Raw genomic sequence first — 24,503 nt, 5'->3', positions numbered from 1 at the left:
TTATAATAGTTACCCCCTCTTTAAAATGTTTGTGATAGAAAGTCTCGTTAAAGATTTTAGATAGTAAACTTGTATAGAAGAAAAGAAAAAAACGATGTGGATTTACCAAATCAAGAAGTGGTCAATTCTTTTCAAAATGATAGGATATTGAAAAATATCTTCGAGAATGACATATCTAACAAAGACATTAAAATCGAAGGCTTAAAAGTGTACTCAGAAGGAAACAATGCCTAAACTATGTAAAAGAGATAGGACTCAAAGACGCACTATCTGAAAAACAAAGCCTTAAGATGCACTTATAAAGAAAGAGATAGGGCTCAAAGGTGTATTATCTTAAATGTAAAGATTCAAAGACGCACTTAGAAAAAAATAGTGATGAAAGCATTATGCCAAAAAGATATAGCTTAAAGGCTATTAAAAATGGAATAGATAGGGCTCAAAGGTTTACTCTCTGAAAAATAAGGGCTTAAATGTGCATTTAGAAGATAATAACAATGAAAGTACTTTCTAAAAGAGATAGGGTTCAAAGGCATACTATTTGGAAGGTGAAGGCTCAAAGACACTCTTACAAGGGAAGAAATAGGGCTCAAAGATGTGTTATCTAAAAGACGAAGGCTAAAAGGTGCACTTAGAAGGGAAAAAATGTCAAAAGCACTCTGAAAGGAGATAGGGCTCAAAGACTTATTACTTAGAAGGTAAGGGCTTAAAGACATACTTAGAAGAAAATAATGCTTAAGCACTATGTAAAAGAGATAGGGCTCAAAGGCCCACTATCTGGAAGGTGAGGGCTTAAAGATGCATTCAAAAAGAAATAATGTTAAAATCACTAGGTGAAAAAGATAGGGCTCTATAGAGATCTATCTAAAAGGTGAGGGCTCAAAAGTGTATTTAGAAATAAATGATGTTAAAAGCATTATGTAAAATACATAGGGCTTAAAGATGCGTCATCTGAAAGGTAAGGGCCCAAAGTCACACTCATAAGAAAGTAATTTCAAAGATGTCATCAAATAGTGAGCAAATTAAAAGTGCACTTTAAATGATATAAGTCCCCTTCAAGGTATCCCCTGATCTCATTTCTTAAAAATTAGGCTTTCTTCGTCTTTGAACTACCAAGAATTAAGTCCTTTGCTGAAATAATTTGAACTTGCCAAAGATTCTTTCCTTAGACTCACCGCAAGAATTAAAATACAATGCTTTAGGGTTAATATGCATATATTTTTACCTAAAACATATAGATCCCCTTTCTTCGTAGACTCTATATCTCAAAACTCCAATCCTCGTAGCAAGTTTTTATAGCTCCTTCAATTTTGCTTACTAAAGTCACTACTCATAAACTTATCTTTTGGTAAATAGATGCTCATTTTATAAGCTTGAATGACCTTAGCTTACCCTATTATCTGTGGACTCTTAACCTTTCAAAGCTTACATGCTTATCACTATAACCAAATGAGTATGTTATAACCACAACTTAGTATTCACCATACATGCTTTACAATGGTTTTTTTCAAAAGATATTAGAGGACTTAAATAACTTGCTTATTTTTTTTTGTTTTTCTAGGAAAAAGGAATAAGTAGCCAGTCCTATTGGTTTTCTTGAATTTCCCCTAATCTGGCCATACCCTATAGTACTTTACCCTATTTTACTTGCTCGAGTTTTCTCAAGGATGATGTCATGCAAAATAGTGTTTAGTTCATTATATAATATTGATTTCACAAGAAAGTCTTTGGAATTTCAAAGGTATTACTAAATACAAAAATCATTTTGATGTAAGTTTTAAGAAAATATGTTTTAAGAAATTCAAGTAATTCTCATGGGTAAGGTTTCATAAAGGTTGAATTTTTACAAGTTTTTTTGTTGGTGAAAATATAAAGTAACCTTCTATTTTCATGATTTTTTGTCAAAAGGCTCGTATTTTAAATCAAGAGTTTCAAATAAAAAATTCTTTGAAACATTCATTTTATTTGTATAAATAATAAAACATAATTGTAGTTTTTTATATATCTAATTTTGAAAGAGAGCATTGTTTACCAACCTAGATTGCTTGCTTTTGATTAGAAAGGAATTTATCAGCCACGTAATGTGGTCTTTAGCTCTTGGTTGTTAAAGAAAAAAGATGTTTATAAGCCTAGAACATGTCTAAAGGATATCAAGACTCAAGATTACTAATGCTCGTTATTAAGCTTTTTTTTCAATCAATGGCCTTCTAGACCCTAAGGTTGACTTTGTAAAATTATTTTAACATGCCTACTAGTGTAGGGTTTGGACTATTTGATTTTAAGGATCATCATCACACTCATTGCTATTATTTTTGTACAACATGCTCATCCTTTTTTAATAATTGAAATTTTTTTATACTTCTAACTTTAGTTAGCAACCTTTGGACTTTTCATTGATTATTGAAGATCATTCCATATAATCTTGTGGTCAAATTGCTTTTTAAATCCTCGTATTTTTTCTAGTGTAGGATGTGATCCTAATTAGGGTTTACTTGCAAGAAAAACTTACTAGGCTCAACTGGGACTTGCAAAGGATATTTTTTAAGTATTGTGAAAGGATTTTTATAAATAGTCTTTTTTTTCATTTCAAACACATGATTTTTGGATTAATAAGCTTTTGTTTCTTTCATTGTGATTAGTTGGACATGAAAAATCAAATTATGAATCATTATTTAGCCAACTAAAGCTTAACTTCAAAGTTAATTGAGTGGTTTCTTTTTTTATTTTTCAAGTTTCTAAATGTTTGGTCACCTTACTAAGTGATCACTTAAATTCTAAGAACTTAATTGTTAAAAATCAAATGTCAATTTCACATTTAAATTTGTACTAATAACTTTGATCACTTAAAAACTTTTTAATATTTTGTGAAAACACAAAAACAAGGTTTTTTGAGCAGATAAAATCATGCAAAGTTTTTCTAGAGTTTATAAAAAAGAAAAATACGTTAAAGAATTCCTAGCCAAACTTTGATCTTTATTGAATTATTGACAAAGTACATTATACATAGTACTTATTTATAAAATTAGAGTTTATTATTTTAGTATATAATCGTTTTCCATCTCGGTCAACATACTGCCAACAAAACTATAAAAGATAAAACAAAGCACAACAAGATAAACCATCTTAATAGTCCTGGTCAAACAAAAACTATTACTTTTTGAACACAATAATAATATAGTTCAAAACATCCAAGGAGATCCTTTTTAAGTCCTTGTCTTAGTTAAATTCCATACATATTGGAAAGTACAACATGAAAAATGGGTTCAAACCCTTTTCATTCAACAAAAATAAATAGTTCATACAAGGAGTTTTCACATTTAAGAATAAAACTCTTATACATCTATATTAATTCTCAAAAGAAATCCCCATGTTAGTTATATTTATGATAAAAGCTAAAACCTCATTTAAATACTGCTTATGTCTTTTAGCACTAGTATGGATAAAAAAAGTTTTTACTCATAGATCATTTCCTTTTCGTGTCACCCTATCAATCAATATGTTTGTTTGTTCAATCTTATAATGGAATACAATATTGTTTTGGAGCATAGCATTATTGCTCATGGCCAATAACCCGTTGTTTCTATTTAGTATGTGAATTGTCTTTCCAAGCTATTGGATCAGGTCTCTGGCTGAAGTGAACCTCTTGATCACGTGGTCAAACAACCTTTAGTAAAGTAGATAACAACCTAGAATATCAAAAATCAAGTTTGATAGAACCTTGACCTAGAGGTCAGAACTAAAGGTATTGAAAAAAGAATTAAACTCATAGATAACCTCGTATCTAAGAACCTTAAGTATGTAAATGACTTCACAAAGCTAGTAAATCTTTGATAACTTAATATACGCTCTATCCCTACAAATAAAGGTTGTTTTTCCACAAAAATAAACAAAATAAAACCTCACATTTATTCTCCAACTTACAGCTAAGATTTATAGCTACAAAAACATAATATAATCTCATCTAACTAAACTTAATGGATTGTTTTGTGTTACAAGATAACGGGCTTAAACAAGTAATTAACTAACACAAGTCTAATAATAAAATAAACTCCTAAATAATGTCTAATGGGCAAAAAAAATCCAATTTAAAAATAATTATTAATAAATAAATAAATAAATAAAATAGGATAATAAAACAAAGTCTTTTTGCTAAAATTTATTTATGTAATCTGAATCTTTATTTTTTGCACATTCTTAACAAATTTTCAGTCTTGAATGCAATCACATCATTCTCTCTCATCTGGATGAATTAATGAGCCTACCATATATGGTTTGAAATCTTATGATGTCTAGTTTCTATAACAACATGAAGATAAGAAAATTTTCATTTATAGCTCCAGATGTATCACAAACAATACATAAAAATCTAGTTTGACATATTTGACAAGATTTATCTAGTAACTTTGACTCTCTAAAATAATATGTTCTTGAACTCTATTTGACATAAACATTTATCAAAATATAATTCAATATATCTACTATCTCCCTGTAAAATGTCAACTCATTCCAATACACAATTTGAAAGGTATCCCTGATCATGCAAAACTGGTCAACAAACATTTTAAGACCAAATTCAAACCTGACTTGGTTTGTTTTATCCTCCCTTTATTTAAAAAGATTTGGCCTCGAATATATATCATGGCAAACATCTTTTAAGGTCACTAATCAATACCAACCTGAATAATATCATCATCATCAAAATTAAGAAAAACCATCTTCTCCTTCTTGAAGTTTAGTTTTTCTCATGTATTTGTTTAAGTGTCAAATAAACAAGAGTTCTAGGTGTTTTATTCTCTTAAAAGGAATTCATATTTATCACTCCATCATGCATAACTCTCCAATCATACTACTATGGTCTACCACGCAACAAATGGCAATAAAAAAGGCAACCAAAACCTATTTATTTGCGTTCACTTCACCACAATCTTTCAACCTATATAATTTATAAAGTATATAATGTTTAGTAGTATGTAAGTTCAACTTTCTCACCAATTTAGTACTAACTATATTAGTGCAACTATAACTATCTATAATTAAACTACATACCTTATTATGAACTTGACATCTTGTATGGAATATATTCTCCCTCTGACGTTATGAATTATCCACCTTGATATGTATATTTAGTGTTCTTATCATTACAAGTGCCTCTCCCTCAACTGGATACTCAACGCAAATATCATTAGCATCCTCTAATAGTGGCATCTTTTCCTTTTCATCCTCCCCATCGGTCTTAACCTTATTATTAGTTTTTATAACCATGACTCTTTTGTTTGGACAATGTAAAGCAACATGACCAAAACTCTGACTTTGACAACAAAAGCATTTAATGTCATGATTATAAAAAGTAGGAGTAATATTGTTACCTTTAATAACAATCAAGGTGTCTTTCTTCTCTCTAAAGTATTCGGCCTTACCTTTCTTATTTTTATATGATGGACTACCCCCCAGGTCTAGCTTTCCAATTAGGTTTTCAAGGATAAAAAGGGCCTTATGGTTGGCCTTGTCGAATGATACCCTTTTGTTTAATTTGTTTCTCCACTTTTATGACTATATATATCATTTCCTCCAACTTGATATAATGATGCAACTCTATAATATAATCTATATTATGATTAAGGTCATTAATAAATCTAGTCATAATAGCCTCCATTTCTTCCTTAACATTAGCTCAAATCATATCATATTTTATCTCCTTGAAGTACTCATCAACACTCTTTATATTTTGACTCAAACTCTGTAACCTTTAATACAATTCTTTATAATAGTGGCTAAGCACAAATATTCTCCTCATAAAGGATTTCATCTCATCTCAAGTATCAACTTACCTCTCATAATTCCTCCTATAGTTTGTCAGTAATTAATCCCACCACATAATGGCATAGTCAGTAAAAGTAATCACAGTAAGCTTCACTTTCTTTATATCCAGATAATTGTGACACTTAAAAATACACTTCACTTTCTCGTCCCATTCTAAATGATTTTTTGGATCATTCTTCCCTAAAAAGCTAGTATTTTCAGCTTAATTCTACTTCAATCTCCATTTAACTCAGCATTATGGTCCTCATAAATATAATTACCCCTCTAGTCAAAATTATCACTATATATTTTCACTACAAATTGAAAATTTTGTTGTTATCCAAAATATTCCTAGTATTTTATAGACACATCTTCAAAATCAATATCATTCATGTTCGTAGTATTAACCACAAACTCATTCATATTAATGTTAACCCACCTAACAACACTCCTAACATTAAATTCTCTTTGCTCAAGTCTAATTTGAACCTTACCATGATCATTAACATATTTCCTCTCTAACTTATCCAACCTATTTCCAAATTCATTGGCCATTTGATTCATCCACTTATTCATAATGTGTAACTGAGTTACAATTTCATTATCTCTTTTTTATGGTGCCATGTTGTTGCCTGCCTTCAACATCATTGGATCCAAAAATTGGTTAGTTGATAAGAAATATATATTCCTTATCCACTTCCTCATGTGTTTACACTACTCTTGTGTTTCACTTAAATATGCTCGCAATGCCTTTTTTCTCTTGTCTCAACTTTCTTCGACTATTGTGGAACTAATTTTTAGAGCCTAGCTTTGACACAAACTAATATAAACTTCTTGATCCTGTGGTCAAGCAATTACTAACGAAGTAGATAGCAACCCAAAAGGTCAACAATCATGTTTGGTAAAATCTTGACTCGAATGTTACTATATACTTTAGTACCAAAGGTACTATAAAAAAACATGGACCCATAGATAATCTTGCATCTGAGAACCTTAAGTATGTGAACGAGACCACATAACCAGTTATTCTTTGATAAGTCAGTATATGATTTTTGTCCTTGTAAAGAGAGGTTGTTTTATCACAAACAAACAAAATAAAAACTCATGTTTATTCTTATATTTACTACTGAGATTTATAAATAAAAATAACATAATATAGTCTCATCTAACTAACCCTAATGGACTCTTTTTGTGCTGCAAGGTAAAGGGCCTAAATTAGTAATCAACTAACATAAGTCAAATAATAAAATAAATTCTTAAACAATGTCTAACAGCCTTGAACAAAACCAAATTAAAAATAATTATTCAATATTAAATAAATAAATAAATAAATTTAGATAATAAAAATTAAGCATTCATGCTAAAATTCCTCCATGTAACCTAAATATCTAATTTTTATATATTTTTAGCAGATTTCTAGTCCTTACTCCAAGTACATCATTCTCTCTCATATGGATAAATTAATGAGCCTACCATATATGATTGGAAAGATTGAGATGTCTAGTGTTCATCCCAACTTAAAAGGCAGAAAACTTCACTTGTAGCTCCAGATATATCCCAAATAGTTCACAATAGTCTAGTTTGGCAAATTTGACAAGATTTATCTACTACATTCAACCCGTTAAACTAATTTTTTTTAACTCTATTTGACCTAAAAATTCACCAAAATATATTTTTATATGTCTAATATCTCCTAGTAAAATTTTATTTTATTCCAATAAATATGGTTTGAGAGATGCGTTAGATCTCGCAAAACTAGTCAACAAATATTTTAACACCAAATCTAGACCTAACTTGGTTCCTATCACTAGCTTTCTAAAGTTTTTTTTTTTTTCAAATTCAAGCTCATTTATCTTCATGTTTATCTATAAATTGAATCTGCTGATGTGATCTTTCCATTCTTTGAACTTCTATCTTAGCTCTTCATCAGCTTTTTGATACTGCCCTTTCAGCTTTTTTAATTCTTCCTCCTGAATTTCTAACTCAATTTAGACTATAGAGACTTAATCCCTCAAGGCATTTGCTTTATCCTGATACTCCCTTATATCTATTTTGGCTGCCTTTTTAGCTTGTATTTCATCATCAATTTGGGCTTTATACTAAGCTTTTAAGTTTCTTTCTTCCTTGATATTAAGATTGGCTAACCTAGTCTTCTTCTTTTCAGCTTCCAACCTCATTTTATCATGATTTCTTTCCTTGTTTAAAAAAGCTATTAATTATTTATCAGTATGTCTTCACCTTCGAATGTCATTTTTAGGGTTATCAATTAATGTGAACCTCTTAATCATGTGGTAAAACAACCCTTAATGAAGATGATACTTCCTCAGGAAAGCTAAAAATCAGGTTTGAGAATATTAACCTAGAGTTAATCCGCAACTAAAAACCAGAGAGAGTAGGCTTATTACATGGTCTCAAATGTATCAATGATCTGCCTAGTGTCCACCTCTCATAAAGGCAACATGGGAGTTTATAAGGATTGGTTGGGGTATAGTTTATAAATGCTCAGTTTATAATTTGATATTTCATGAATCTGAACCTCAACTAAAAGTCTTGAGATAGACTGTTACTTCCTTACCTAACTTAGAATTGGTTTTATTCTCTAAAAATTAAAATGTATGAAGGTATTAATCCATATCTAATGTACTTATGCATAAGCAGTATGTAAAAAAATACATGCTAAAATTAAATCACATAGACCAAAAAAATAAACAGGGCACCTATAGTTAGGTGTTTCATAAATTTAAACCCTGACTAAAAGTTATGAGACAAATCGTTACTCCCCCACCTAACCTAAAATTAGGTTTATTCTCTCAAAATTAAAAAGCATGAAGGCATTAATTCATATCCAATGTACTTATACATAAGCAATATGTAAACAAATACATGCAAAGATTAAATCACATAAACCAATAAAAGAAAATAAAAACCATGATTTTTGAGTCATGATTTTAGTGAAATCGTTATTCATAGTTATTCATAATAGTAGGGTCTTTAACAACAATGAATTAAAATAGTGGCTACATAATAAAACCATGATTTTGAATTGTAGTTACAATGCATATATAATCCCCCCCTGTTTTTTTCTCCACGGTCGCCACTCCTGCAAAGTAAAAAAAAGCCTGAGAAATAAAAAAAAACAAACACAAGAAATTAACAATGAAAAAATGTGTCGCTACTGACTCAAAAATTAACAACAATAAAAAAAATATCGTTGTCAATCTAGAAATCAGCAACGAAAACTGTCACTGCCAATGCAAAAATTGACAACGAAAACTATGTTGCAACCATTGCAGAAAGCAATAGTGATGGTGGAGTCAATTTTTTCTTTAGTTTTTTTTTTGGTGTTTACAATCCAATCCTTCATCAAAACACCATAATCATCTTCCCTTTATTTTTATGTGTCTTTCTACAGCTTTTTATTGCAAAATGTCAACCCAAACTTCCATTAATAGCCTCCTTATCACCACAATTGGTGGAACTGCCACCTAAATATAAATAAATCAAGGTAAAACATTTGCATTATCTCTTAGTTTGATGGGTTTTATTATTGAATTGATAAATTTTATTTTTTGATTTAATTAGGCATTTGTGTTATGTTTGATAATTAGATATTTGTGTTGTGTTTGATAATTAGATAATAGTAGGTTTTGAATGTTGTAATTATGTTTTTTTTAATATAATTGATGTTATTTATATAATCAATTAGGTTTGAATTAGAGAAATTAGGGTTTAAATTGATTATTGGGTTACTTGTCATATTTAATTATATTGTTTGAATTGATATAATTGTTTTAATTGATGCAATTAGATAGGATTTTAATCAATTGATGTTATTAATAAAGTTATGGTCAAAATCATAGCAACTAAAGTTTGTGTTGAATTAAAAAAAAAAATTGTGTTGAAGATTTTGTTTAATTAAGATCATTTACTTTTTAATTGATATTCAATTATCATGATTAATATTTTTAATTTTTAAAATTATTCAATTGATATTTTTTTTAAATTGTTGTAATTGAATTTTTGCAATTAATTATTTTTTATTACTATTATTATTGTCAAAGCAATAACAATTACTTTTTGTGTTGAATTTTGAGATAATTTATTTTTTATGAAATGAGTATTTTTATTTTATAGAATATCCCTTCAAACTTCTTTATACTATGTAATTATAGTGATACTATTGTTCCTAATATGAATAATGATATCACTTATATTAGCAGAAGTAGTGTATTCTTAAATGATACTAAAAGCATGTCATTTAAAGATACCAAAAAAGTTGTATGTGAAGGACTTGAGTTGAATTATAATGACATTGACACAAATATCACTCAGAGGTATCTTGTTCGAAATCATCAATATTTTTCAATACCGATTACATGTGATATGGATTTTAAAAATATGATAGAAATGTTCATCCAAAATGGAACGAACACGATGGAGTTGTATATGAGTAGCCAACATAAACTTAATAGCTCATGTAATGTGAAGCATTGAGATACTAGTATATCAATACCCATATTTGCTCAGCTATTTAGACAATTATCACATTCAACTAATGTTGGTTTATCTAGGACATTGGAAGATAGGGTTATAGGAATTTGTGATGAAAATAGAATTAAAATTAGATATTATTATTAGCATAGAAATGACACTTCCAATCCTAGTGAAAATAAAGATGAAGGTGTAATAAATTTAGTTGAAACATCAGATGATGATGATGATGAGGTCTCTTGTTCTAGAATTGGTCTGTTTATCATAAAAAATAAGTTAGTGGTGGTGATATATCGTAGTGGTATATGTATATGGCATTAAGCATGAAATGACAAAACTTTAGCCTGAATCGATTATATATCATTGATATTATGTTAAATACCTGGCAAATAACTTCAATCACAAATTCAAAAATTTATCAATTAAAAATTTATTTAGGATGTGTTATGAATCTTTAAAGCATAAATTAAATTTTATGTATGGTTTGATGATATGAGTAATAGCATCCAGAATGAAAAGAATAGCTTGAGCGGGGATCGACAGAAAAAAAGACACTTTTATATGATTGGGGTCATCGATATGACAATATAATAACAAACCTGTCTAAATCTTTTAATCATATGTTTGAAATGTGCATGTGTTTTCTTGTTTTTTATTTTAGTCCAATTGACTTTACCCCTTAAATTGAAAGGTGACTTATGGACATTAGTTGTCCTCTTCGTATTTTTTAAACTTGTTAAGATGCATTGCCTTGACCATGTAATATGATAGTTTGGCTTTAAGCAATATTTCTTGTATGATATAGATACGAGCAATTAGTTTCTTTTCATTAATTGTTCAAGTAGGCACGCTGAATATAATTGAATGATTCATCATCTTCAACATATATTAATGGAGGATGCATGAAGAAATTTTATTTTTAAAGATGTGCATCTTATAACTTTTAAGGAGTAATACATGGACTGGTACCTATGTACAACACATTGAATCATTACACCAAACTTAACGCAGGTTCCTCCACGTTAGAAGATGGAGTATGAGTTATATGCACATCAGATTCAAAATATTGTAAGTATTTATTACTTTTTCAGGCTTTGACAAAACCATTACATTTTATTTATGGATTAATAATTTATATTCACTTCATATATGGTTGGACAGTTATTACATGATAGTTACCGTGATACGGCTGATCTTTGTGATATCAATGATGATGATAGACTTGCTCGTTACTATACATCTTTTTAATTCGAGATATGTCGCACTACTTGACCTGTTCGAATAGACTTTTGAGCCTAGATGATTTGTCTTACGGGATGAGACTACACAAACAAGTAAAAGTTGTGCTATTAGTGAAGTTGACCAATCCATTCATCGAAGTAAAAAACATAGATAGGCTCAAATGTATTATTATATTGTGTATAATTATATTATGTTATTTTTTAGTTAAAAATTATTTTTATTATTATTACTTTTGTAATAATATTTTAGCCAATTATCATAAATTTGATTTTAAAGTTGTCTTCCATATTATGTATTTCAATACTTATTATATATGTACAAACATGATTTAAAATCATTAATTAATAGATAAAGATGTGAATAAGTTATTTAAGATTTCAAATTATCCATTAATAACATAAAAAATTACACATAAATAAAAATAATGTTTAAAAAACACAAGCGTTAAATTGATATTATAATTAATAAATAAAATTGATATTAAAATATCACATTTTAAATATAGGTCTGAGGTTTGGTAATTTAAAATCTTGTTTGGGCTTTGATGATTTTAACTTTATTTTATGTAAAATCTAAGATTGAGTTCTTGTAAAAGTTATGCTGATTGATACAATTGTTATTGTAATTAGCAGTTGTATAAGTTTATTCAGATCTGCTAATAATTGTTATTAGCAGTTGACAATTTTTAATATTATTAGCTATTAATTAAAACAACTACTATTATTAGCCGTTGTTTAATAAAACTTTATATTTTAATAACAATTAATTCAAAATATATTATTTCTCAAATACTTTTACGATTTATGCTATATATCTTAAATTTTTCTTAAACAGTACTAATTTGATCAAATAACAAGCGATTTTCTATCCTCGAAGTTTGGTGGCTCTACTCATTGACTAAACAGTATCAAACTTTAGTGGCAGTAGATTTTTAGTTATTAATTGTAAGAGATCCATGACATTTCACTTCAGTTGCGGCTTAGATGCGTCAGCTTTTCCTTCTAAAAGTTGATTGTGGCGTCTTTCTTTCTACCGCGAGGTTAGCTAAGCTCTTAATTATTATACTGTTAGTATCTTTCTATCACGATAGATTACTCTTATCAAGAGCCGGGGTTTGATATAGTTCGCTTCTCTATTATTAAGAATATTTTATCAGTCTACTTTATCAATATAATGCTGCATTCTGTTTTTGTAATGCAACATTTTTATTTAATTAATAATAATCTTTTACGAAAGCGCTTGCTCCTGGGCCCTTTTGTAAAACGCCAAAGCCTCGACAGATGACCAAAATAGGAGAAGATCGTGGGGGGATTTTTTTTGTCCTTTTAAGATAGGTACTGTTAAGTGGGAGCGAAGCCTTGACAACTAGAAAAGATAAAAATGGCAATGTGTTTGATTTTGATGGGGAGAGAGAGGGAGAGACCTTAGCATGCAGATTGACGAGATGATTTGATATAAAGCCTGTTAGGAGGCGAAGAAACGGGCTGGCCATTGTGTCTCAAAATCCGAGCATGATGTGTCAAAATCCCATATCATCAATCTCTCACTCTCCCTCTTTTCATGGTTGATGGATGGATGGGATTGCTGAATAAAGATGGAAGCATGGTTTAAATAATCATTTCTTGAGTTGAACTCGGCACAGCATCACAAGTCTAGCAGTAAAATGGAAAACTCAAAAACCGAAACCAGACCTCACTTGAATGGCTCGCGTCTGTAACTTCTAAGTATAATTAAGTAAATCCTTTCGATTTTCTCCTTGTTTTATTATTAATTAGGTTTTTATTTATGAAGAAGTGAGGTGCATGTCTGGAGCAACCACATCTAATCTCTTTCCATGCAGGATCAGCTGGATCAAATCATCCCAACTCAATTTGAATCAAGTGAGCCAATCTCACTTAACTCGAAAGTCTTTGAACTGCCTGGTATCCTATGAAGAATAAGGAATGAATGTCTAAGATAAGAGTATGAACTGTACGATTTTGGTGTCACGAGCTTTATCAGCGGTTCTCCACTCCCTATTCCAATTTCCACTTTTTGTTTGGAATATCCTGTAGGAATTTTAAGCGTATAAAGCCAAGAAATTTGTCTCTTATTGAGCACCTGTGACCTTTGTGTATGGAATTACATGATAGCTTGTCATGGTGGCAAGTCTTGAAGGGAAACTCAGAATTTAAATATCAGGAGGAAGAGACAATTGTGTATGTTTTCAAACATGATGTGCTAGATTTTAGAATAAAAAAAAAAATCTACTATCACAGCTCATACTAGAGCCTTTTGGGACGTCTTTACTCCCACTTAAAGTAATATTTCTTTCGTTTTATTATAAAGTTTCCAGTTTAGGTGTGGTAAAAGGTACGAGGGTTGGATTTTTGGTCCCCTTCGTCTGAAATTATAACATGTCAGCCATTGATTTTCAAAGGGATATGATGTGGATCGTGATTAGGGTTGGCCTTAGGTTTCAATATTGAGACCAGGAACTTTTGCTGTTTCAAAGATAGATGAAAAAGACGGGCTAATGAACATCATGTGTGATTTGTAATATGAGGAATTCTTCAGATTTTCAATCAAAAAAGAAAGAAAGAGAGAACAGATAGAACAGTTAAATCGATCAATCAAATGACTGAGATGCATATTAAAGATTCCCGCACTCTCACTATCTTCAGTATTTTCAGCATCTACAGTATTTTCATAAGTAACTGATGCCTCCACAGTTTAGAGCATAGTTGTCATATCTTATACTGGAAATGATTCAGAAAAAAAATTCAATCAGGTTAACTTGTGGATCATCTATTCATTTATTTTCACTAGAATAATGACATCTTATTTGTTTTTTAGAAGATATTGATCTCATTTAAATCAAATTAATCAAGTTATTTAAAATTTTATAAGAATATTAAAAACTTGCTTAGATTGAACAATTTCAAGTCGCTTAATTTTTCCATTAGTTTAACTAGAAATCCAACTCAAATGAGTCAGGAGTCTAGAATTTCTCAATTAATCTATAAAAAAATTAGAACGGATGTAGAGTTTGTTTAAAAAAGTTATAGAAATTATTGTGATATTAGCTTTTATAATATTACTAAACATTTCAAATTCACAATAACAACTAAAAATCACGGTTATATCATGTTAATGATTTTAAACGAATAAGATAAAGGAGGTGCTTATTGCTCTGTAAAACATTAAGTACTTTCACAATACCACATCACAAATAATATATATATATATATATATATATATATATATATATATATATATATATATATATATATATATATATATATATATATATATATATATATATATATATAATAACAGCTAAAAATCACAGTTACATCGAGTTAATAATTCCAAACGGATAAGATAAAGGAGGTGCTTATTGCTCTGTAAAAAATTAAGTACTTTCACAATACCACATCACAGATAATATACACACACACTAACAGGATATATTAGAGTAAATTTACACGTATCTCACTTATTTTCTAAAATTTTAAAGTTATTCATTATATAAATTTTTAATAGCTCTGAGATTTATGATACTTGAACTAATGATCTTTAAAGAACAAATTTAAAATTTGATCAATTAAGTTACAACTTTTAAAATTAACACATCACAAATAATAAAAAAAAATTGGTGAATTAATATATTTTTAAGTTGTGGCATATTAGAAAGGTGATAAATTGATATATTGCACATTTGAAACGCAACATGTTGTGAAATTTAAATCTCTATCCAAATCAAAAAAACATAGATAGGGCATTCACCTCTCTCTAAAAACAACAACAGCAACCCTCCTCCGACTAAAAAAACACATCAATCACTTGTTTTTCCTTAAAACACTCAAAACTCAAAATTATCTTATTCTTCTTCTTCAAACATCTTAGGGTATCTGCTTCTTCAAAAACAATCAAAAATCATCATTGTTGCCGCCTCCCTAATACTTTCTAGTCCTAAAATTAAGTTAAACATACTAGATTGCTATTAATTATGTGTGTTTTATATTTAAGTTGTGATTGGTTTAGTTGAAATGAAATTATTATTTAGGATTTAAGTTGAATTAATGATAAAATAGCTATGAATGCCAATAATTATGATTGATTTGATGCAATTAAACATGAAAATAACATCAATTAAGAATTAAATTTTTAATGAGTTACGTGTTGCGTTTAATTTTAGATAAGTTATCAAATTATGAATTCTGTATAAATTGGTTGGAATTAGCTAATAATGCTATCAGTTATGCTTATGTTTGATGATTTTATGCAATAGAGCATAAATGAGATAGAATATTGATTAATTACATGTTACATTGAATTGTGAATAAATTATTAAATTTGGTATTTTATTTGAATATTTGAATTTTCTATGAATTTGGATTTGATCTCATGCAATTGATCATAAAAATATCATTTAGGTTTGATATCATAAATTATGTTGAATTTTGGTGAATTATTCATTACATTAAATTATAGAAATTGATTTGAATTTGATATGAATTTTGACAATTAGGGTTGAGTTTATACAATTTATTTAAAATTATATCCTATTAAACAAAATTAGATTCATTTCTTTTCTTTTTTTACAAAATTTTTTATAGCATCTTTATGTTACAAAATTTTTTACAAAATTGTTCCTAATATGAACAATAGTATCACCTACAATGGTAGTGGTAATTTACTGTTAAATGATAATTTAGGCATATCATATGCAGAAATTAAAAAAAAAAAAACTATATGTCATGGACTTTGGTAGAATACTAGTGGTATCTTGTACCGATTGTATATGTTGGCAATTTTAAGACAATGATGGATTATTTTCATCCAAAGTGAATTAAACATAATGATATTGTATATGAGTAGTCAACCAGATTCATTATGTATCCCAACTTCTAGTCGAATAGGTATAAGCCATCACAATCTGCCTGTCTTTCAAGGTTAGTTAGTAAATGAAACACTAATTCATTATCAGATGATTTACTACAAATGAGTGATGAATCTATGCTTGACAATTCATTTGTTCATCACTATATATTTGACTATTATAAGCCTAATAACAATAAAAATGATGAGACATTAGACCTCGAATATGATGATAAATGTTGATGATTAAATAATATCTCTTGTTACTAAATTTAGAGACTTTATTGGGTCTATATTTGTTATTTCCCATGATTAGACATTATCATAATTGTTTGCTAAAAGGTTATGATTTAGAGGTTGGACAAACATTCATTAGTAAAAATGATTTAGCTAATGTAGTTAAATGGTAACACATTACATATTCGATTGAATATCGAGTTCAACAATCAACCTCGATCTTTGTTCAACTACAACATATGAAAGCACTAGAATATAAATGGTATTTATATAGGTGATACCATAAAAGGTCAAACTCATTTAAGATATAAAAGCTAAAAAGGCCATACACTTATACTCAACCTTTATCTAAAAAGACCATCATCAATTTGATGCAAATTTTATTGTTAACATTGTATCAACTTTTGTGATGAATTATATTTTCAATGACAGTTGCAAGCATCCATAGTGAAATAGAATTGTATTACAAGTATAAAATATCATATGATATAGCTTGAGTTGCAAAGTAAAAGGTATTTGTGTATTTGTTTAGTTCACATGAGGAGTCATTTGAAAAAAAAAAACATCAAGATTGTTGTTGGAAATAAAAGAATCAAATCTAGAATGGTTGTTGATTAGAAGAATAAAGGAAATCTTAATAATAGTACAATAGTATCTAAAAGATTTTTTGGTCATTTGAACTATGTATTGAAAGTTACAAATACTATAGGCCACTAATCAATATTGATGGTATATATTTGTATGGATGATATGATGGAAAATTACTTATTATAGTTGTTTTTAATTCAAATAATGGATATTTCTTTTAGCTTTTGTAATTGTTGATGAAGAAAATAATTACAATTAGAGATGGTGTTTTACTTTGCTTATAGAGATACGTTACTAGTGATAGAATAAATATATGTATAATATCATATAGACACACATGCATTAAGAATGAAGTAAAAGAAATTGAATGTGAACCTATTGGATACCATTAGTGTTATACCTGATATTTTATTAGCAACTTCAATAATACATTCAAAGACCTATTTATAAAAACAATTTTATAAGGATGTGTTATGAACCGTCAAGATGTAAATCCAATTTATAATATAAAAGAATATGTAAGTTGGACCCAGCTTATCAAGAAAGGCTTGATCAGGAACCAAAAGAAAAGAAGGCACTGTGTAATGATGATCATTAGTATGATAATATGACAACAAATATTTTAAAATTATTTAATCATGTTCTAAAAAAATTACTTATGCAATACATGTTTATACTCTAGTGCAATTGACATTTTACAAATATATTAGTTATTAGGTGAAAATGAAACAAAGATAGATTAAGAGAATTGACAATAAAGCAAATGCTATTATTCAATGTGGGATAATTTGGCCTCCAATAATTCAAGTGGAATTGACAATAAATAGAGATAAATCAAGAGATCATATTGTAATGTTGTTCAACTCCGAACAACAAGTGTTACAGGTCAACATCCCAGTTAAACCAGGTGTTGTCAAAGAAATAAAATAGACAATCAGATTGAATGATAAAACTTACATATGATAAATGACAAACATTTCACCATCCATGTTCCATATTCTTGCATGTTGCGTTGAGAATCACTTATAGTTTATATAGTTTAGTGATGATTAATAGATGATTTGCAACTACAAATCAGCATATGGTATGTCATTTTGTCCATTACTAGATAAGTTAGAATGAAGTGATTATAATGGACCCTAGATTGAAGCAGACTCATCTAAAAGGAAAACTAGACATAGTTAACGAATGTCTGCTTATTTGCACAACCAAATGGATGCAAACGAGGTTTATGCACATTATAGATAAGGTATGTGCAATAATAGAAAAACATGCCTTATTCAACTACTTATATTGAACAATACAATTATTTTTTAAAATATATTATGGTATTTTTTAAAAGCATATTAAACTTGTCAAAATTCATATTAAACACAAGTACTATTACATATGATGTCGAGCATGCGAGGTGGCAAATCTTCTTCTCATGGTGGCTAAACACATTATAAGGTTGACATTCCTAAAGTGCATGATTATATTTATCGATAGTTTGAGTCATAACGCATGCCTCTTAAGCCCACTACATTTTTGTCCTATGGTTGCAATGTAGACATTAATCGAATGATATTGTTATCGGGATTTTAAGTGTATTTAACTTTAATTAATAATTTCATTAATATTTATGTACTTATGTACTTATATTTTAAATTATTATGCAGGATGAATTTACAATTTATTTTTGGACACATAAGCAAATAAAATTATATGAAAGGGTTTAACTTTAAGTGTTTCGGGCTGATTTTTTAAATATCAGTTATATAGGGCACATCAAGCTTAACCACAGTTAATCTATATACTAATTGAGCGATGAAGCTGTGAGACTCATAAATTTCACCTTAGCCATGAGAAAAAGACATAACAGGATGTTACAGTTTTACATGGATTTTCTATTAATGTACAAACAATCATATCTACTTGGATGTGTAATTTTGTTACGTTATACGAGCATGCATTTAGATTGACATTCCTTTCTACTAAATTGAAGTGAATTGAAGGGGATAGCACACATCATAAATTGATTAAAAAGACATTTACCACATCACCGGGTGATGGTGATGAGGAACTTTTGTTGAGGTATGCATTAAATTATGACTTGAATATGTCAATTAATTTGATCATTTGAATATGTTATATAGGTATGTCAGAGCATATATAGTGCATCTGTTTGATAATTTATTATTTATAGACCTTATAAAAAAAATATATGCATTTGATTTATCTAACGCTTCTAGAAGATTTTGATGTGATTCCCACATATAGCTGGGGATTTGTTGTCTTGGTATGCTTGTACATGTATCAATGTCTTACATGCATGAATATAGCTAAACAGGTTGGGAATGTTTGCTACTTCTACAAGTATAAATACAAAAAATTAAAATAACTATTTATATTTTAACCGGTTGTTGTTAACATGAAAAAATAACTCATGATCTCAGGAGTATTTTCATATAAGTCGACCTCAGATTCCTAGACTATGGAGATTACACTTCAGCTCTTATTAATATGTAGATAATACAATCTTTTCTTGCAATTATATGTATTTATATTATCTAATTGTAACTTTAAAAATACAATTAAGTTAATGTATTTATACACTATATGATGTGTTGTTAGAGTATTTAATAATAATTCAATATATTTGCTGTTATTTTATCAAAATAATCTTGTTATATAGCAGCCTTTTCAAATAGATTTTTAACCATTTGTTTAAATAACCACTGAATTTGGAGTCATAATGTAATTCAATAATAAATCTCATAACAACTCTTCAAAATATGCTGAAGACTGGGAAATTTTGATACTATATTTTCACGAGATGACTGTTAAAATAATTATTAAAAATTAATTGATATCATAATTTAAAATTATAATATTTAATTAATATTATATTTTTTAATTACTACCACCTCTATCGTCGCAACACACCATATTAATTACATGTCAATTTTAAAAATACAATAACAATTAAATATAACATGTAAGGAATACCAAACATGAAAAATTTATAATTCTCATTATAATTTTTAAACTTGATTGAGTGGCAATTCAATCTAAAGTCTAAATTTTGAATTTTAATTGAGTTACCAGATTAGTTGGGGCAATTTTTATTTAAAAAATTTTTAAAATAATATTATTTTAATAAAAAAATAAATAAGTTATAATAAAAATTTTAACCAAATTAATTAAGCTGTGAGGCCTGATTATTTTTTAAAACTATGATTACAATGCTTCATCAAAACTTTTTTTTTATTTTTCTCAATGTAATATCCCAAAATAGCCTCAAATGGACACTCATATTTCCGCGGCCACAACATTTCCGACGTTCTCAATTTGTAAAAAACAAAACACTAAGAAATATTACATCACCTGAAGCCAACAGTTTAATAGCTGCAGAAGGCTAGAAAAGCCTAGATAGAACGAGGGGGAGGGGGAGGGGGGGGTTAAGAGTGGAAAAGGCTATTTTGCCACCTTACTTTTAGCTACCACTCCTGGGGCAATCTTTTTGTCCTATGTGTCAAAGCTGTGATCGTACCTTATTAGCATGAAAATGTAATGGTGCATGCCTAACTAGCAAAAAGCTAAAACTGTGAGGGCAGAAAATCCACGTCATTAGAGGTATGGTTTTTTTGCAACTTTGCAGTGCAGACAGAACGAGCCAATTACATGGGCATCCTCTTCATCTGGAGCTCAATAAGATCACCATAAATCAACAACAGCGAAACAGAAAAATCCCAAAGATCAGATGGTAAACATTTTACCAGTGAATCCCATAAAGCACAAAAACTAAACAAAAGAAGAGAAAAGTGAAGAAAGAAAGGCGATTGAAGAGATTGGAGGAGAAAGAGCGATGGCGTGTGTTACAATGTCTCTGTCAAGATTGATAATTTAATCTATGTACTCCGCTGACAGAGGAGATATGAAACAGCTTTATCGATTCATGGTGAAAATCTTCTCTCTCTTTTTTTCTTTTTTTAAAAAATTGTTTGTTTTTTTCCAAAGGACCTCTCTCATAAAAACTACTTTCTGTTCCCTCCCTTCATTTTCTTCACTGACAGAGAATACCTGCACACTTCTCACGCACGCACGCATACTCTTAAACAGAACCCCACAGCCCACTCCTCAGACACATACATCACCCTCCCCCTCTCTCCTATGGACCTTATCATATCCATAGCTCCTATAGACAGTAAGAGAGAGAGACAGAAGAGGACAGAGCAGAGAAAACACAGAGAGATTTTCCAAGGCCAGCTAGATCATACTTTCTCTCACACTATTATTTCGCCTTTTTCACCCTGCCCCCTCCTTTCATCACATCCCCCACGAGACCACCCCTTATAAACCCACACACGCTTCCACTCGCTCTCTCAGGTCTTATAACTAGCCATGGTCTCATAAATTAGACAACTGAGTAACAAATCCTGTTCATCCCTTGCAGTAACCAACACAGCCTTGCATTGTTTAGACGTTTTACGATGTGGGTTTTGATAGATCCTTGAAGAAGCTTGGAACCTCAGCAATTTCTTTCTTTCTTGGGTTTTCTATTGAGCTTTGGATCGACTTCTGTTTTGTCAATTTGTTGACTTCTGTTTTTGTTTTTCAATGGAGAGCTACCACCACTTCGACAATGGTGATGCCCATTTGCCTCCTGGATTTAGGTTTCACCCAACTGATGAAGAGCTTATCACCTACTATCTCCTAAAGAAGGTTCTGGACAGCAACTTCACCGGTAGGGCCATCGCTGAAGTTGACCTCAATAAGTGTGAGCCATGGGAACTTCCAGGTAATTAAGATGCATTATCTTCTCTAATTCTTTCAATTTTACACAAAAAGCTGTTAACTTTTGGTTTCCTTGTGATTTGTGGTGGCAGGGAAAGCTAAAATGGGAGAGAAAGAGTGGTACTTCTTTAACTTGAGAGATAGAAAGTACCCAACTGGGCTGAGAACTAATAGAGCCACTGAAGCTGGTTATTGGAAGGCTACGGGGAAAGATAGGGAGATTTATAGCTCAAAGACCGGTGCACTTGTGGGAATGAAGAAGACACTGGTGTTCTACAGAGGGAGGGCTCCTAAAGGAGAGAAAAGTAACTGGGTTATGCATGAGTATCGCCTTGAAGGCAAATTTGCTTACCACTACCTCTCTAGGTGCTCTAAGGTATAAAAGAGCACTCGTGTTTTGTGTTACCTTGTTCTCTATTCAAGCCATGTAAGATAAGCCTGTTTTCTAGGGTATAATACATGTTTCTGGGTGCTATTATACGAGTACTACTAGCTAGATACCTCAGTCTTAGGTGCCATATTTCATGATTAGGGTTGCGGTAGTGCATCGAAGAAAGAGTTTAGGTTTTGTAGTTGCTTTGGCGACAAGTTTGATTATATGATTGAATGTCATGGAGGACATGATGTTTCTACTTGCTCCTAGATTTTTTTGGAAAAGCAAATTATTCAAGCATTACTCTAGCAAATAATTTTATGGTAGTTATGGTCTCTACAATAAAGGGTCTGTAGCTATTTTCATCTAGCAGAAAGTACTCAATATTCATCTTTATTGGGATTTAGACAGATCACAGCATTTCGGCATCATTATTCTTGTCATTATTCCAGAGGCTACTGATTACTATTCAGTCATTTAGTTGCATAGTTTGTGTACGACTTGCATGCTGGTTTAGGTTTACATTTCCCACACGCTTGACTAAGTGATCTTGTTTTGAACTTCAAATTTGAACAACCATCATATATTCTTGTTTACCTCACAAGGAAAATCATAGGCATCTGATATTATGTGGTCGAAAGTGTTCGCATATTCCCTTGTAGTCATGATAATTGTCTTTTGGCTAACAAATAACGTGATCCAAGTGCTTCCATTTTGAGACCTCTTGCAAGTAGTGATCATATCTATATTTGTATGATGTTTTGCACTATTTCAACTACATGCAATGATGGCATTTTACATTTTCAAACTTCAATCCTTGTCAGGACGAGTGGGTAATCTCTCGAGTCTTTCAGAAGAGCTGTAGTGGAGCTGCGAGTGGCGGAAGCGGAAGCGCCCCCAAGAAAAACCGCTTCAACACCACTATCAATCTCTACTCAGAAGCTAGCTCCCCATCTTCAGTCTCCCTCCCTCCCCTCCTTGATGCTACAACTACTCTTACCACTGCTGCATCTACCACTACTCTCAATGACCGTGACAGCTGCTCTTACGACAGCCACACTCAACACGAGCACGTGTCCTGTTTCTCCACCATCGCAGCTGCTGCTTCCGCCGCTGCCAAGCATAACAGTAATAACTTTGATCTTGCTCCACTGCCTCCACCTCCAATGATCGATTCATTCTCAAGATTCCCAAGAAACACCGGTGCCAATGGTTTCCCAAGTTTGAGGTCTCTTCAGGAAAATCTTCAGCTGCCTTTCTTTTTTTCCTCCCAACCCTCTGCCGCGGCAGTACCACCTTTTCATGGCGGTGGTGCTGCAATGAATTGGATGGTGAACCCTGAAGATGGAAGGGTTGATGGTACCGGTGCTGGTATTGGAGCTGGCGGAAGGGTGGCAATGGGTCCTACCGAGCTTGACTGCATGTGGACTTATTGAGTTGAAAAGGCATATGTGCACCCCTTCTATGATAGCTACTAAATTATCTTCAATCTTTGTTCTTCAATGATTCTCTGGTACTATTCAGATTTCTGTATTATTCGGGTTTCTGGTTGTGCCAACTGGACTGATATTAGGGCAGGATATTTGTATATCTTGTTGTTACGTATCAGGTATTCAGTATCACTAGGATTTTCTGGTTAATGTATGATGACTATCTATGCTTTTAATTTGGAATATAATGGAATTAAAATGACTATGTAATGGCCCGTTATCTGTAATGTTATATTCTCTACGAAAGTTTTCTACTGTTTCTTTCTGTATCAACAACGGCTAGTAGCTTTGTTCTATTAATTTTTAATCATTGTGTTGGATCAAGTCAGGCAAGTGTTTTGCTTGTTGTGATTCTTGATGAAGTATGAAGTCGAAGCCTTGCATTTCGATACGGCCCGTTATGTGTAATGTTATGTTCTCTACGAAAGTTTTCTACTGTTTCTTTCTGTATCAACAACGGCTAGTAGCTTTGTTCTATTAATTTTTAATCATTGTGTTGGATTAAGTCAGGCAAGTGTTTGCTTGTTGTAATTCTTGATGAAGTCGAAGCCTTGCATTTCGATATGTGATGCTGATATAGAGGATCATGGTAACTTATTTATGGGGTAGGTAATGTGATTAATTGGAAAACCATGTTATGTTTTCTA

At 30.5% G+C, this 24,503-nt stretch overlaps 1 protein-coding gene across 1 annotated transcript; it reads left to right on the top strand.

Annotated features, from left to right (window-relative positions):
- Positions 1–21,248: 21,248 nt before the first annotated feature.
- CUC2 (NAC (No Apical Meristem) domain transcriptional regulator superfamily protein) lies at positions 21,249–24,071 on the top strand. The gene is made up of 3 exons (XM_011031225.1): positions 21,249–21,997; positions 22,086–22,369; positions 23,191–24,071. Exons 1-3 carry the CDS (start codon positions 21,817–21,819, stop codon positions 23,800–23,802), a joined length of 1,077 nt encoding a protein of 358 aa, XP_011029527.1. The 5' UTR covers positions 21,249–21,816; the 3' UTR covers positions 23,803–24,071.
- The last annotated feature ends 432 nt before the right edge of the window (positions 24,072–24,503 follow it).

The sequence above is a fragment of the Populus euphratica genome, unplaced genomic scaffold (genome assembly GCF_000495115.2).
Source record: "Populus euphratica unplaced genomic scaffold, PopEup_1.0 scaffold86.1, whole genome shotgun sequence".
NCBI lineage: Eukaryota > Viridiplantae > Streptophyta > Magnoliopsida > Malpighiales > Salicaceae > Populus > Populus euphratica.
The sequence above is the reverse complement of the archived record's forward strand: the minus strand, read 5'-3'. Positions and strand labels throughout refer to the sequence as shown.